Raw genomic sequence first — 15,184 nt, forward strand, 5'->3', positions numbered from 1 at the left:
GGAAGCAATCTAGGACCATTTGGTATAGGTGCAAGTAACCAGTAATCCTTGAGGGTACTACTAAGGGTCTAGGACAGTAGAATAACTTGTCTTCTTAGCAAATACCCAGAGTCATAAAGAAAAGATTAAGTCTAGTTTAGTATAGTTTGCTTATGAAGGCAGGGAAATTGGGAAGACATATTAGAAAGACTATCCAAAATATTTGACTTCACTTATATAAGACTTCACTTAGCAGTGGTATGGAACCCTTCATTCCCTAATGATGTCAGATAAGTGAAGTTTTCCAGATAATTTTTGAATCTCCTTTACAATTCCCCTAAAATATGAAGACAAACAGCTGAACCTTTCTTATAATATTTCTCATATATATATTCGGGGGAAGGTTAATTGCTAAATATGTCCCTGAGAATCTTCTTTTAAATGGCCACTTGATTTATAAAAGGAGACCAAGTTCACTAGTTAGCATACTCAGCACTGTGACCCCCATGCATAGTATATTTTGTAGAAGCTTCTCAACAGAATAGAAGTGCAGGGAAACAAAACAATATATAAATCGGGTTAGAGTTTTATTCTGATATTATGTTCAAGTGAAAAACTGTAATTTCGTGTTTGTCCACAAGATGGTGAAATCCTCACTGGTTTTTAATTTTGAGAAACCCATATAAGCAGTTAATTTACAATCTGCATTTGACACTATTTATTGTAAGCGCTTTAATTTATTTTTACAGCCCATCTGCTGGCAAGGCCAAGATTAGAACAGCTCACAGGAGAATCATGATTTTGAATCACCCAGATAAAGGTACATGGAATTTCTATTTTCAATATCATGTGGATTAGAATATGCTAAGAACTCCCTTCAGTTCATTTAAGTTCATTGTGAATAACTTACTATAAAATTCACTAAATGATATACAGTTAGGATGGCAGTTTATGCTCCACATATATTATGATTTCTGTCATAAATAAATAAGACTATATTGGAGTTCAGTGACCCACAGAAGTGGTAGATTTATATTATCTGCTTTGAAGAATTAGTTACTAGTTTTTTTATATATAAGAATCTGAACCCGTTTAGGGCTTCTGGCATTTTGGATGAGAAAGAGAAAGCATGAATTATAGACTATTTGATTATATAAACTGATCTGAACATAATGGCAAGTTTCTATGGGATCTGTTCTAAGTCATGGAGAATAATATATCATGGATTATTCTGAGTTTCTTAATTTTATTCTGTAAGACTCTGAAGCTGAGCCATTTGTTTTTAACTGGCCAGGTTTTTAATGTAAATTTATCTTACAGAAAAGCTATTATTATAACTTTAACTACACTACAGCTGGTTGAGAGAAAAAACCCATATGTTCATTACTGTTTCTGCTTTAAAATAACAGATGGTAAAGAGTTGCCCTATATTTCAGAAGTCAAAGGGGGAGGAGAAAGAGAGTTGGGGTTTTAAGAAATCCTTATTGACGGATTGCATTTTTCTAATGGGGAAGGGGCATAATGTGGGTTTCACAAATCTCCATACCTTCCAAAATAAGAAAATTTTCCATCAGCCTTTTTAACTTCATTATTTTCTATAAAAATAATTTTAACCCAACACCATTCTCTTAATTTCTATACTAGTTATTTAGTATGAATAAATTAAAATTTGAAAATGGCTTTTAATATTTTTATTATGTCTGTAATAACATTCAGTCACTGAAATCTCTGCTCTACTGACTTAATTCTCTTTCAGTATTTGAGAGTATCTTATTTTGAAAGAACTTTATGTAGGTACTTCCATTAAGCCTCCTGTCTCCAGAAAACTACCATTTCCAGGTCAAAAAGTGCACCCCCACTGATTGATTTGTAATAGGGGTCAGGAATTCAGGCACTTGGGCCTTCCATATGATGGACAGGTTGTTGATTGTGCCTGTTGGCAAGGAAACAGAGTTTTTAAATACAGCACTTAGAGAATTTTTTTCATACCCAAAGAGATGGGAGAGAAAAGTATATCTTAAGGTCCAATATTGCTTAAATAATTGCTTGATTTTTTTTTTTTACTGGAGTATATTTCTAGAGGGAATATTATGTTAAGGTAATAATTTTCATGGGTTGGTTCATGTATATTCCATATTATATACCATGTCTTATTATATACTATTTAATAATTTATTCTGTTCTTCATACTATATTAGTTTGTGAAGATCTATACCTATATTTCTTATCTCATGACTAAGTTTTCATTCAGATTACATTTTAAAATTTAGTGCTAGTAGTAGTTTATGTTTATGTAACTTTTCAGTTATGAAATACTTGTATATGTATTTTCTTTTTTGCTTTCTTTTTTAAATAGCCCTTACCTTCTATCTTAGAATTGATACTTATTATCGGTTCTAAGACAGAAGAGCAGTAAGGACTAGGCAATTGAGGTTAAGTGACTTGTCCTTGATGACACAGTTTAGGAAGTGTCTGAGGCTAGGTTTGAACCTAAGATCTCCTGTCTCCAGGCCTGACTCTCAATTCACCAAGCCACCTCACTGCCACTTGCACATGTAATTTCATTTCATCCTTAAATTATCTTAAGTAGGTTGTGCCAGATATGCTCTTCTTGATAGATGAGAAAACTCCATTTTATAGAGAGGTTAATCTTCCTGAGGTTTCCCAGCTAGTAAGTGGTAGAATGAGGATTTTATTACAGATTATCTTTTTTTTTTCCCCTCTATGGAAAAGTAGAAACAAAGGAAATAAAGGAAAGTGAATCAATAGATACTTTTATTAAAATTCCTGCAAGTCAGGGAGAGGTAGGAAATAAAACACCAAAGGTGGGAAGAGTTTAGAGATGATAGCCCTTGCATCTGTGTAATAACCACTGAAGATGAAGTTGTCTTAGAAGGTATGCAGTTTTAATAAAAATATATATCAGGAGAAAAGAAGAGGAATATGTTTGAAGGCAACAAGCATGATAGAGTAGCTAGAGAGCAGCCCTGAAATCAGGAAAGTCTGGTTTCGTTCTGGACTCTGTGTGGATACCCAAAGTCCCAAACCCAAGTGATTCTCTCAGACCTGGCTGGTTCATTGTGGTGGTTTGGTCTTTTACTATTTGTTGACATCATTGCTTTGTCCAAATAGTGTTAAAAATTGTTATGAGGATTCCTATTCTGTAGCCTGCCTCTGAAATTCATGTGGAATGTTTCTAGCTATTAATCATATGTGCCAAGAATCCATCTAATCACCTGCCTGATAGCTCTGCACTTTGTCACTCCTTTTGATCCCTCATAAAATGGAGATAGGTTTGGGGAAATGCTTAGCAGAGAAGCCTGAAAGTGGGAAGAGATCCTCTGTGGTTAGTGCAGTCACTGTCATGGTTACCAACCAAGCCCCATAAGTGACTGTTAAAGTTTGGCTAAGGCAGGGGCCTGCTAAGTATACCTAGACATTGGATTTGCCCCCCGTATTTCTGTACTTGCCCCAGGTAAATGAGCATGCCCAGTTCTTATCCATATCCTATGACTGTTTTTGGTGCTTCACACCAGGGAAGAATTTAGAGATCCTAAAAGGAAAACTGAATTCTAATGACAGGTAAAACTTGACCAAGTACTGTTATATACTGTGGATTGAGCTTATATGTTATACCTTGAGAGACCTAGATCCATAGATGGAAATGCCCAAGTATAGGTTTTAAAGTTATTTGGCAACTCCCTAAAGAGCCATGGCCATGATCCAGGATCAGCATGACTTCACCAGAGGCAGATTACATTGGACAGTGTAATATACAGAAATAGTCAGCCATTTTCTGTAGGTACAAAAAGCAGTTTGCCACTTTAGAGCTCAGAACCTGGCAAAGCAGCCCTGGGCATGTGCCAATCTGACATTTAGGTAAGGGGTATAAACTGAAGGGCACAGACCATTCAACCCCACTTCTTCTTGCGCTGGGAGGCAGGGAGGTGTCTGCTGTTTGGGCTCTGGGAGGAGGGAGATTTTGGTATAGGCAGGCAGGGTTAACCTATATTGCTATCCATATCAATCACCTTTGTATTGATGAGGCCACTGAGCTTTATTTCATTCAAGATCATTTATCAAACCAACAAAATTTATTTCAACTTCTGACCCAGGGAGACTTCATAGCCCTGGGCTCAGCATCTAACCGATTCCATATTAAGTTTCAGAGTTTCTCAAAGTCTCATTGAACTCTGCACCTAAGACATCTTTATATTTAAATAATATTATAACTTATTATACTCTAGGCAAGATTAATCAGGGTTACCTACTTCTCTCTCTCCTACTCCCAGTTTACCTTTCTAATTACCCAAATAAACCCAGTTAATCTTCAAGCCTTTAGTAATTATTTAAGAGTTAAACAACTTACTTTTGACGACAACATCTTTGATAAACATAGTCAGAACGTGGTAACAGCTTATCTGATCATATCCAGATCAGGCTAATGCTAACACATAGTTATTGCTAAGGTTCAGGAAGTCAGCTCTTACTTCCTAGTTACTTCTGAACCAACAGTCGGGAGCAGTTACTAGAGTGTGTGGTCAAACTTGAGAATTCTAACCTCTTCAAGGAAGCTTTGCAAGCTGGTGTGGGAAGCAAATCTCTGCTCCCATATCTTAGCTGTGCAACTGTGCTTCTCTCATTACCTAATATTAAGACCTTGACCTCGGCTGGTCATAACAACACACCAACCCTACTTCTCTTTTTAGACAGGATAGTAAACTATGAGATCAGGGGAGTGTATTTGGATAGTTCAACTAGATTTTTTTCTAAAATCTTTCATGTTATTCCTGTGGAAAAGATGGCAAGAGATGGTCTAGAGGATTGTATGGCTAGATGTATTCTGGAGTGGTTAATCGGAAAGTAATTTGGAACTATAGACCTTCATACAAAAAGGCTGCATATCCATATCATCTTCTCTATTGATTTGAGGATCATAAAATCAAATCACAGGAATACAGAATTAGGTTCTAGGGACATACATCACCTAGTCTTGTTACTCTTTTCTTATCTAGGAGAAGTCTGAGACCCAGAAAGTTTAAGTGGTTTGCCCGAGGTCATAAAGCTAGTATGTGACAAAGCAGATACTTAAACCGAGATGTTCTGTTGTGTTCTATCATATCATATCATCATGATCTCATACTTTTTGCATCTGCCCTTCCATATTTATTAGGTACAGATATCAAAATTCTAGCTTTGATAGAGCTCTAATTTCTGTGTGGGTAGTCCCTTACAGCCCAAACATTCCCCACCCAAACCTCTTTTGTTTTTGTAAAGGCAGCACTGAAATATATAGGCCATCCATTATTAGCCTTGCCTTTCACTATTATTGGTCCACCTCCTTAAGTCAGATGTCTTTTTTTTCCTGTGAAGTTCTTCGTTGGTAATGTGTTGGATCTTACTCATGCCTACCATGTGCCTCTCTACTGGCTTAGGTATGTCTCACAATTTTAATTCTTCAGGGACAGTTTTATTCTATGACATTTAGCTATACATTACTAGAAGAATATTTTTTAAAATTCTTACCTTCTGTCTTAGTATTAGTTCTAAGACAGAAGGGCCACAAGGGCTAGGCAGTCAGGGTTAAGTGTCTTTACCAGAGTCATAATAGGAAGTGTTTGAGGTCCAATTTGAACTCAGGTCCTCCTGACTACAGGCCTAGTACTCTATCCACACTACCTTGCTGCCCTGAAGAATATTGTTATTTTTTAAATGTACCTTTGCTTTAGGGGGAGTCTTTGGGGCCATTAAAAGCATTGTGCAGTTTCCCAAAGGCAATCTAGCTTGAGTTTTTCCTCCTTTTTAGTTTCTATGTTTAGCTCATTTTTTGTTTATAACATCTTTCCATGTTATAGGTACTAATGGACAGGCATTGAGTTGAACATTCATCTGTACCTCATAGTCTGCATAACAGGAATACCTCATCCTCTTGTTTTTACCTACATGAATAATTAAGCCAAATGTTCTTGAAAAGTTATGGATCTGATTTAGAAGGCTTTATGGTATTCTGGGACTAGATATAATATATAAATAGGAACATCTAGAAGACTTCATCTTTAGGGAATCCTTTTTCAAAGTAGATTATACTCTTCGCAACCATCATGACAGTGGCAACACCTTTGACAATCATATGTCTCTATTTTTTATCACTTGCTTGATCTGAGAAGGTCCTGGTGGGATGTTGGATCTTCTTAATTTACCATGAGATAAGACTCAAGTCTTCTTAGGCTTAAAATTCTCATCAAGTAATCCTCATTTGGTCTCTACTAGATTTAAATATCTTTTTTTTTTAAATAGACATATTTTCAATAACCATATCTCTGTTTTATGGGTTTGGTGTAGGTGAGTTTGAAGGGTGGAAATAGTATTGAAAAATCACAGGAGCCCCCCACTTTTGCTTACAGGCTGCCATTGATTTAGGAAAGGTCCAACCCTTCTTAAGTTCTCTCTGAATTCTCCAGACCTCTTCTCCAGTCTTGCCAACCACAGTACTGTGGTACCCTTTTCCCCCTCTCCCCTCATCTCCTCCTCCCCAGTTCTGAAACCATGATAACAGCAACTCTGCCATTGTTTCTGTATGAAATCTATAAGTCATTACCCTGTGATGCCCATCAGCTAGTCCAGGAGAATTTTAGGGTGTCTCTCCCTGATCGTTCACTGTCTTCTATGTGGTATCTCCCCCTATAAACTCCTTTGAGGGAAAGTACTGGTTTTGCTTTGTATTTGTTTCCCATGCACTGGGTAGAGTACTTAGCGTCTAGTAAAGGCTTAATAAGTGCTTGTTCATTCATAGAAATATCTGAGAGTCTTCATTTTAAGTGTTGTCTGGAGGACAGAGTACTTTGTTTTTCACTCATAGGTCAATATTCTTAATTATCAGATGTACATTATTAATAAATTATAATTATTTCAAAAGTGTCAGTCAAAAAACCCTCATATCTTTTCTCATGATGACTAATATCTTTGAATACATCATTTTTACACAAAATTTGATTAGTAAGAAAGTATTTTGTATATAATTTGTTGATGTTATATACTATTAACATGTTCCTCTCTATCTCTTAGCTGTCCTATATAGAAAAGCAGTAGTATTTCTTCACTGAAATGGTACTGTCAATGAAAGTTGGTAAATTGATGAAATAAATGTTTGGGGAATCAAATTAAATCAAAACTGACAATGGAATGACAGCTTACCATTCATTAGCAATAGGACACATTTATTGACCATCTATTGCTTTCATGGCACTTTGTTTCTGTTTATTGGTTTTATATTTTTTAAAGCATTGACTTGTAAATTTTTTTTTTTTAGTTCCAAACACTCGCTTCTCTCCCGCATGTTGAAAAGCCAGAAAAAAAATTATAATCTTGTATAATCTTGCAAAATTAGCCATGTCCAAAAATAAATAAATGAATAGATAAAACAAGAAAAAAAAGAAAAAATTTATATGTGTTTCAGAGTGCATCTGAAACCATCAGTTCTTTCTGGAGATGAATAGTATGTTATTTCATGAATCCTTTGTAATTTTGGTGGGTCATTATGTTCAGTTACTAAGTTTTTCAAAGTCGATTTTCTTTACAATATTAATCATATTGAATAAATTGTTCTACAGGTTCTGCTCACTTCACTTTCTATCAGCTCATCCAAGTCTTCCCCAGTTTTTCTGAAACCAAACCCTTCATCTTTTTTTACCACACAATTATATTCCATCACCTTCATATATTACAACTTGTTTAGCTTTTCCCCAATTGATGGGCATCCTTTCAGTTTCCAATTCCTTGTCACCATAAAAAGAACTTCTGTAAATATTTTTATATAAATTTTCTTTTCCTTTCTCTGATCTCTTTTGAGTATAGCAGTATTGCCGGGTCAGGGGGCATGCACAGTTTAATACTTTTTCCAGCATAGTTCCAAATTGCTTTCTAAAACATTTGGACCAATTCACTGCTCTACTTAAGGTACATTAGTGAACCTGCTTTCCCACATTCCTTCCAGAATTTGTCATTTTCCCTTTTCAAAAAGTTTTTAATCTAATGGATGTGAGATGGCGCCTCAGAGTTGTTTGCAGCATTTTTTCATGTGGTTATTGATGGCTTTGAATTCTTTCCTGAAAATTGCTTCTTCATATCCTTTGACCTTTTATTGAAGAATGGCTCTTATCCACATAAATTTGGCTTAGTTCCATATGTATTTTAGAAATGAGGCCTTTATCAAAGAAAATTGATGCAAAGATTTTCCCCCTGTTTTCTTGTTTTTCTTCTCATTTTAGGTGCATTGGTTTTGTTTGTGCAAAAGCTTTTAAATTTTATGTAGCTAGAATTATCCATTTTCCCTCTTATGAATCTCTATCTTGTTCAGTAATGAGTTCTTCTGTCTATGAATCTGACAGATAATTTCTCCTGTATTCTACCAATTTGCTTATGATATAACACATTCATGTTTAAATCATTCATTTTGAGCTTAGCTTGGTGTACAATATGAGATGTTGATCTGTGCCTAATCTCTGTCAATCTGCTTTCCAGAGTTCCCAGCAGCTTTTGTCAGATAGTAAGTTCTTGTACCAATAGCTGGGATCTTTGGGTTTCTCAAATGCTCGATTACTGTGCTTATTTGCTTTGGTGTCATGTTTATCGAATCTGTTCCACTGATCCACCTCTTATCTTTTTTTCCCTAGTGCCAAATTGTTTTGATGATTATAGCTTTTTTTAGTACAGTTTAAGATCTGGCACTGCTGGGCCCTTTTTCTTCCCATTTCTTTTTTCGTTGATTCTGACGAGGAGTCCATAGGCTTTGCTACCTGCCCAAGGGATCCATGACACACACAAAAAAGGTTAAGAAGTCTTGTCTTGAGCTTCATTTTTGTTATCTGTTATATGGAAGTAATGCTTACAATATATACCTCAAGAGTAGTCTGTGGTGGAAGCACTTTGCAAGCAGCAGACACATCTGAATTATATTAGTATTAAGCAATTGGCAATGAGAAGAGAAAGAGATTTGAGAGCTATTACAAAGGAAGAACTGCAAAGACTTGATGCCCAACCACATGTGGGAGAAAAGGGAATTTGAAGACTCAAAGATTATTTATAGGTTTCAAGCCTGAGTGATGAGGAGAATGAATGGTAAAACTACTGAAGGAAATAGAGCAGATTCCAGAAAGCCTGACTTTGGGAGAAAGGAAACACTGTCAGTACAAGTAAGTAGAAATATCTAGCAGACAGAGATGAAGGCTCCAGTGAAGAAAAAAATTTAAGCCTAAATATGGAGAATTAAAGCTAGTTTGCATTCTAAATAAAAACACATTCACTTTGAATAAGATTGTTAACACTCTACTCATGCATTTAAAATATCTACAAGCTGAGCTAAGAGAATATGCCAGAACAGCCTTCTAGTCTCTTATTCTGCCTGGAAGGGAGAGAGAGGGAAGAGGGCACCAGGGCATTGCAGGAGAAGTAGGAAGTGCTCATTCTTCCCCCACTTTAGGAATTTAGCTTCCCAGAATTCAACAGAAACTGCAGATTCAGTGCTTGTCTCCCCCCCCCCCCTTCTTCCCCTTTTTCTGCTTCTCCCCCTTGCTTCCTTACTCTTCTGTTAGTTCCACTTTTCTTTCCCCATTTTCTAAGCTGCTCTTCCCCTCCACCTCCATCCTTCCTTCATTTGGAAAGGAGGAATACAAGAAGGAAAACTTCCCAGAAATATTTTTAACAATGTTTTTTGCTTTGCTTTATTTAGATGCTTTTTGATATTTTGCTAATGAATTAACATCAAATTTGTAATGCTGGGAATATTTGTATCATCATCCTTAAGTCAAAAACTCCTAGAAGTTCAGTTTCTCACAATCTCTTTTACTCTTCTACATGGCATCTCCCACAGTGGATTGTGGAATAAGATGCTTATTCTTATTTTTTAATGTATTTTTTTTTTTTAGATTTTGCCCCTGACTTTGCCTTTGATCAGTCTTATCTTCTTTTTACAAGCAGGGAGGTAATAATTTTTAAAAAGGCTTTCTTAATGCTTTTTTTCTTACAGTCATTTCCCAATATTCCTACCACCACTACCAGAACTTCCTTTTAATAAAGGAAAATGTTAAGAGAAAAATAAAGGATTGTCTGACAGCTCATCTCTGTTGTATCTTAACTCTTTATAGAAAGGAGGGAAGTAAAGATTAGTGTGGTCATCTGTCTTCACAGTGCAAAATTAGTCTTTGCAGTTCATCAGATTTCAGCTGCTGTCCAGTGATACCAACCTTTGCTTAAAATCCGTGGCTTTTTTCTCAGCCTCTTCCTTCTTGTCTTCTCTTTGGCATTCAAAATTATTGATTACTTTCTCCTCCTTGGAATTTCATAACATTTCTCTCTTCTCATTCCCTCTCTCTCTGAGAAGTCTGCAAGATCTTCCTCTATCTCCACTTCCATGTGTGGATGGATCCCTCAGCTCTGTCCTGCACCCTCTCCTCTGCTTTGTCTACTCTCACAGTCTTAGTGATTTTATTAGCCCCATGGATTCAACTCTATGCAGGTGGCTCACAGAACTTCATATCTCTCCCTAAGATTCAGGCCAAATGTCAATGACTACCTGTAAGTTATCTCCTTTTGTATGTTCTAGAGGCTTAAATCCAGTATTTCCAAAACAAATCTCACCTTTCCCCGAAAGCTTCTTCATTAGCTTTCCCCTTTCTGTTGAGGGCATGATTATGTTAGAGCATTAGAAATGAAGAGTTCTCCAAGGGTTTATCTTATTCATTTTCCAGATGAGGAAATTTATTAGAGATGCTGAGTGACTTTTTCCCCAAGGGATATCCAGCTAATAATTGCCCAAAGTGGGATTTGAATCCATATCTTCCTGACTTCAGAGAGTCTTGGCCTGTCCACTACCACATATTGTCTCCTACCATCCTTCCAGACTGTCTTCATCCCTCCATCCCTCACATGCCAAATCTAAAATTCTTTCTCCACAGCATCTCATCCATTTATCCCTGTTTCTTCACATAGCCACCCCTGGAATTCAGCCACTCACTCACTCACTCTCCCTTGCTTGGACTGTTGCCAGTGGACTCACTGCTTCCATTCTCTCTCTTCTCTAATTCTTGTTCCTCACAGGTGCCAAAATGATATTCCAAACATTTATATTGGACCATTTTGTTCCCTTGCTCAGTAATCTCATGGTTCCCTGTTACTTGTAAGATAGAGACGTTTCACAGTCTGGCCCTCGTGCTGTCTCTCTAAATTGATTTCACCCTTTATGTTCCAGGAAAACCTGCCCATTTGCTACTTATTCCCTGTACCCAACCCTCAATGCTTGTGCATATCCCCTCCCATGCTTCTGAACACTCTCCTTCCTCTCTTGTGGCCCCTCTCCTCCCCCAGAACACTCTTACTCTCTTCAAGGCTCAACAAATACCTCTTCCTCTATGAACCCGTTCCTGGCCCCTTCCCCTCATTAGTGCCCACACCCTGGACGTTATTTTCTATTTTGTAATTGCCTCTTTGTGTTCCTGTTTCCTTTCAGTAAAGTGTAAACTCTCTAAAGGTAGGCACTGTTTCTGATTTTGGCTTGGTATCCCCCCACCACCTAGCACAGTGCCTAGAATAGGGTAGGCACATGAATGATGTTTGTTGTATTGAATTGAATGGGGTTGAAATATTTTCTTAGTGTGATTTACTCCCTTCTGCATCAATTTGTAGAAGTTTATCCTTGCTTCTCTGGATTCATCACATTCATCATTTACGGTACAGTAGTATTTCATTGTGTTCATCTACTATAGTGGATTCCACCATTTTCTAATCAGCAGGGCTCCCCTTTGTTGGGATCGGCTCATTGACATTAGCAAAGCATCTGGCCCTCCATGCCTTAGTTTTTCCATCAGATAAATGAGCATATCACAACTTATTTAACCATCTAGAATTTTGAGGGGATGAATTAATGGGATATTTCAAAAGTTCACTTCATGTATTATTTACAACATGCCCACATCATGCTTGGCACTGGCCTGTCACTGCAAAGGTTTTAAACTCCTTAAGTGCAAAGAATTATTATTTCCTCGTCCAAGTCTTCCCCCTCCTTCTGCCCCCAGAACCTCTCCTCAAACTTTATTTGTGTTCCCAAGCACATCCGTAAGGTTTTCATTGACTTTATTAGGCACTCTCATTGTGTATTCAAGGGCATAGTTTGACACTATATGATATATTCTGTAATGAGTGTTTACAGTGATTCAGATCTTGATATGAAAATGTCGCCAGAGTCCTCAAGGGCAGAAGGCTAAATATAACTACATCCAACATTTTCCTCTCCACCCACCCGAACCCCAGGCTTGTAGAGCTGTCACTTTCCTCTTCCTTCTGTCTCCTGCATTTCTCATTCATAAGAACAATGTTTAGGAAAGCGCCGTCCTGAGCACACGCTCCTAGGAGGGAGGAAACAAGAAATATTTCCACAAGTGACATCTAGGCGGATCGGAGTGTTTTGATGTTTTTAGCCACTCTGGGCAGATGGTTAGCACTCAGCTGGGGTGGGGAATAGAAAAGTAAACTCAAAAAGACGAATCCGATAGTTAGATGGAGCGATAGGCCATGCCCATCCAAGATGTGAAGTTAGAAGGCAGACGTGGTATAAGTAGCTCTAATACAGCATTTGGGGACTGCTCATTTGTGTGTCAGATCTGAGGCGAGACAGGCTCAGTTTGTCATTTATAACTGTTCCATATCCAAAAATTCACCTCCATATTCCTTGTTTTATTATGGCTCAAGAGAGAAATATCACTGTATAAAAGAACATTAAACAAGGACTGACCTCATTTCATTTGAGGGCACCGCGACTGGGTCTAAATTCTGCTGCTCTCTGCAAGTATTATTTCACAGGCCAGGCCAGGGAGCCTTTCTGGGAGTCTTTATTATTGTCAATGAGATGGCACACCCCTTTGTGAACGCAGGAGTGTGTTTTTGGAGCCACGGACTCTGCTGGCCTCCTCTGATGGCTTCCCAAAGGGAACGGCTGCTGTTTCTATCGAGCCATGAGGTTGGAAAAGACCTCAAAGGGTCCGTCACCAGATTCGATCTCCCTGAGCAACCGAATGTTTCACTGGTTCTTGTTTTAAACGTTGTATCATTCTTCATGCCACTGTCATTTCCAGATACATCTCTCTCCCCACCCAGCAAGATATTGCTTGTAACAGAGATTAAACAAGAAAAAGAAAAAAGGCGAGCCAGCAAACTAGCCAAGACAGCGGAGAGCCAAACAGAGCGGTTGGCCATGTCTCTCGCCCACCCAGGGAGCTCAGCCATTCACGTCACTGACTCGCACTTCCTTGTTCTTTCATTTTACATCACCATAGGAAATATATTACTTTCCTGATTCTGGGTCATGTACACTGTATCAGTTTTTATATGGCTTCTCATGTTTCTCAGAATCCTTCATATTCGTTGTTTATTATGGCACAGTAATGTTCTTTTTTAAATTGCTTTTTAGTTAACAGAAATTGATTTTCTTTCCCTCCTATCCTCAACTCCCACCACTGAAAAAGAAAATTAAAAAACCTCTGGTATCAAATACTCATCATCAGGGCAGCTAGGGAGCACACTGTTTAGAGCACTAGTGTCTCAGATACTTCCTAGCTGTGTGGCCTTGGGCAAGTCACTTAACCCTGCTTGCCTAGCTTTTGCCTATTAGTGGCCTCCTTGGGTCAGTGAGTAGGTTACAATTTAATCATGTTGGGGGTATAGTTCCAATTTACTTTTCCAGAATGGATGGACCAATTCACAACTCCATTCACAATGTAAAATAATGTTCCACTACATTCATAAAAAAATTTGTTTAGCCATTCCACTGTTGCCTAATTTATTTCCAGTACTCTGATATCTCAAAATGTGCTTCTATGAGATCATTTTTTTCTCTTTTGCCTAATTGGAGTAAGTGCATGGCTAACAGTGGCATCTCTGGGACAGAGTATGGACATTTTAGCCACTTTTAAAAGCATAATTTTAGATCTGTTTCCTAATGGTTGGAACAGTGCACTGGTCTACCAATGGTTTATTAGTGTACCTATCTCCTGGCAGTTACACCAAAAGTGATTATTTCCATCTTTTCCCATCTTTCTCCATTTGCTGGGTGGGAGAGGAAACCTCAGAGGTATTGTGATTTGCCCAAACATTCTTTCATTTGGTTATTTATTCAGTAGCATGCAATTCTTTTACAAACTATTTATCTATTATCTTTTGATCCCTTAGCCACTGGGGAATGAATGACTCTTTGTCTTATATAGCTATTCTGTTTTTAAAAAATTAATTGAGAAAGGAGAGCTGTTCTTGTGAATTTTTTAAAAGCTCTAATCATTGTCTGCCTGGTGAAATCTATGTATATTTTTCAAATCATTCCAGATTACAACTTTTTCCGGGGTCTTTTTTCTCAGTGGCTAAGTCTTTGATTGTTGGATGTCAGTAGTGCTTCACTACACAAGTTTAATTTATGCTGTTTTGATATTTAGTCAGCTTTGTGAAACAATTTTTCAGAGGATGAATGCATAAGAAAATCTGAGAGAGAATTATAATTAGGAGTGTTTTTCTAAATTTGGGTCTTTAAAAAAATCTATCATAATGAAGTATATTTTAATTCATTTGTTTTTCTTTGTCCTCTCAGGTGGATCTCCCTATTTAGCAACCAAAATAAATGAAGCAAAAGACTTGCTAGAATCCAGCACCAAGCAGTGATGCTCAAGGACTACTGTGACAGAAGAAAGTAGAACTTTAAAAAAATGTAATGAAGCCCTGCAAAATTAAGCTACACCATCGCTTGCTGATCTACACATTTACACCCTACTGCATAACAGACTAATTGTTCTGTTGTTGACCTTTTTGAAAATAAAACATGAATTACATGGTTTTAGTAGCTTTCCTTTTTTAAAAGCCACCTTGAAATAAATAGCCATATTTCTTTCTTTGTCTTCCCATACATTTATGATGACACCAAGATGTTTCTGATATAAATTGTGTGATTGCAAAGAAATGAGACTGATGTTCATTTGCCATATGGAAATTTTGCATTTTGCAGTCAGACCTTGTATGTACTTAATTTACGAGAATTTCATGGGATGAATAGACAGAGTTGATGATTCTGAAAAACATTTTTGTTGGTTTTCCTTTTCCCCTTTGGCCCCCACCCCAGAGCTAGATGTGATTTTTTGATTTTTTTCTCATAACAGTTTATAATTCTCATGTG

The 15,184-nt window shown here is 37.3% G+C and overlaps 1 protein-coding gene across 1 annotated transcript in view; it reads left to right on the forward strand.

Annotated features, from left to right (window-relative positions):
• The window catches only part of DNAJC15 (DnaJ heat shock protein family (Hsp40) member C15), a 62,325-nt gene extending 47,478 nt beyond the window's left edge, over window positions 1-14,847 (forward strand). The window contains exons 6-7 of the mRNA XM_044669385.1: window positions 729-799; window positions 14,606-14,847. Coding sequence (XP_044525320.1) covers window positions 729-799; window positions 14,606-14,676 — 142 coding nt within the window. The 3' untranslated portion in view covers window positions 14,677-14,847. The remainder of the gene's footprint in view (window positions 1-728; window positions 800-14,605) is intronic.
• Window positions 14,848-15,184: the final 337 nt, after the last annotated feature.

Source organism: Gracilinanus agilis, chromosome 3 (assembly GCF_016433145.1).
Source record: "Gracilinanus agilis isolate LMUSP501 chromosome 3, AgileGrace, whole genome shotgun sequence".
NCBI classification, from domain to species: Eukaryota; Metazoa; Chordata; class Mammalia; order Didelphimorphia; family Didelphidae; genus Gracilinanus; species Gracilinanus agilis.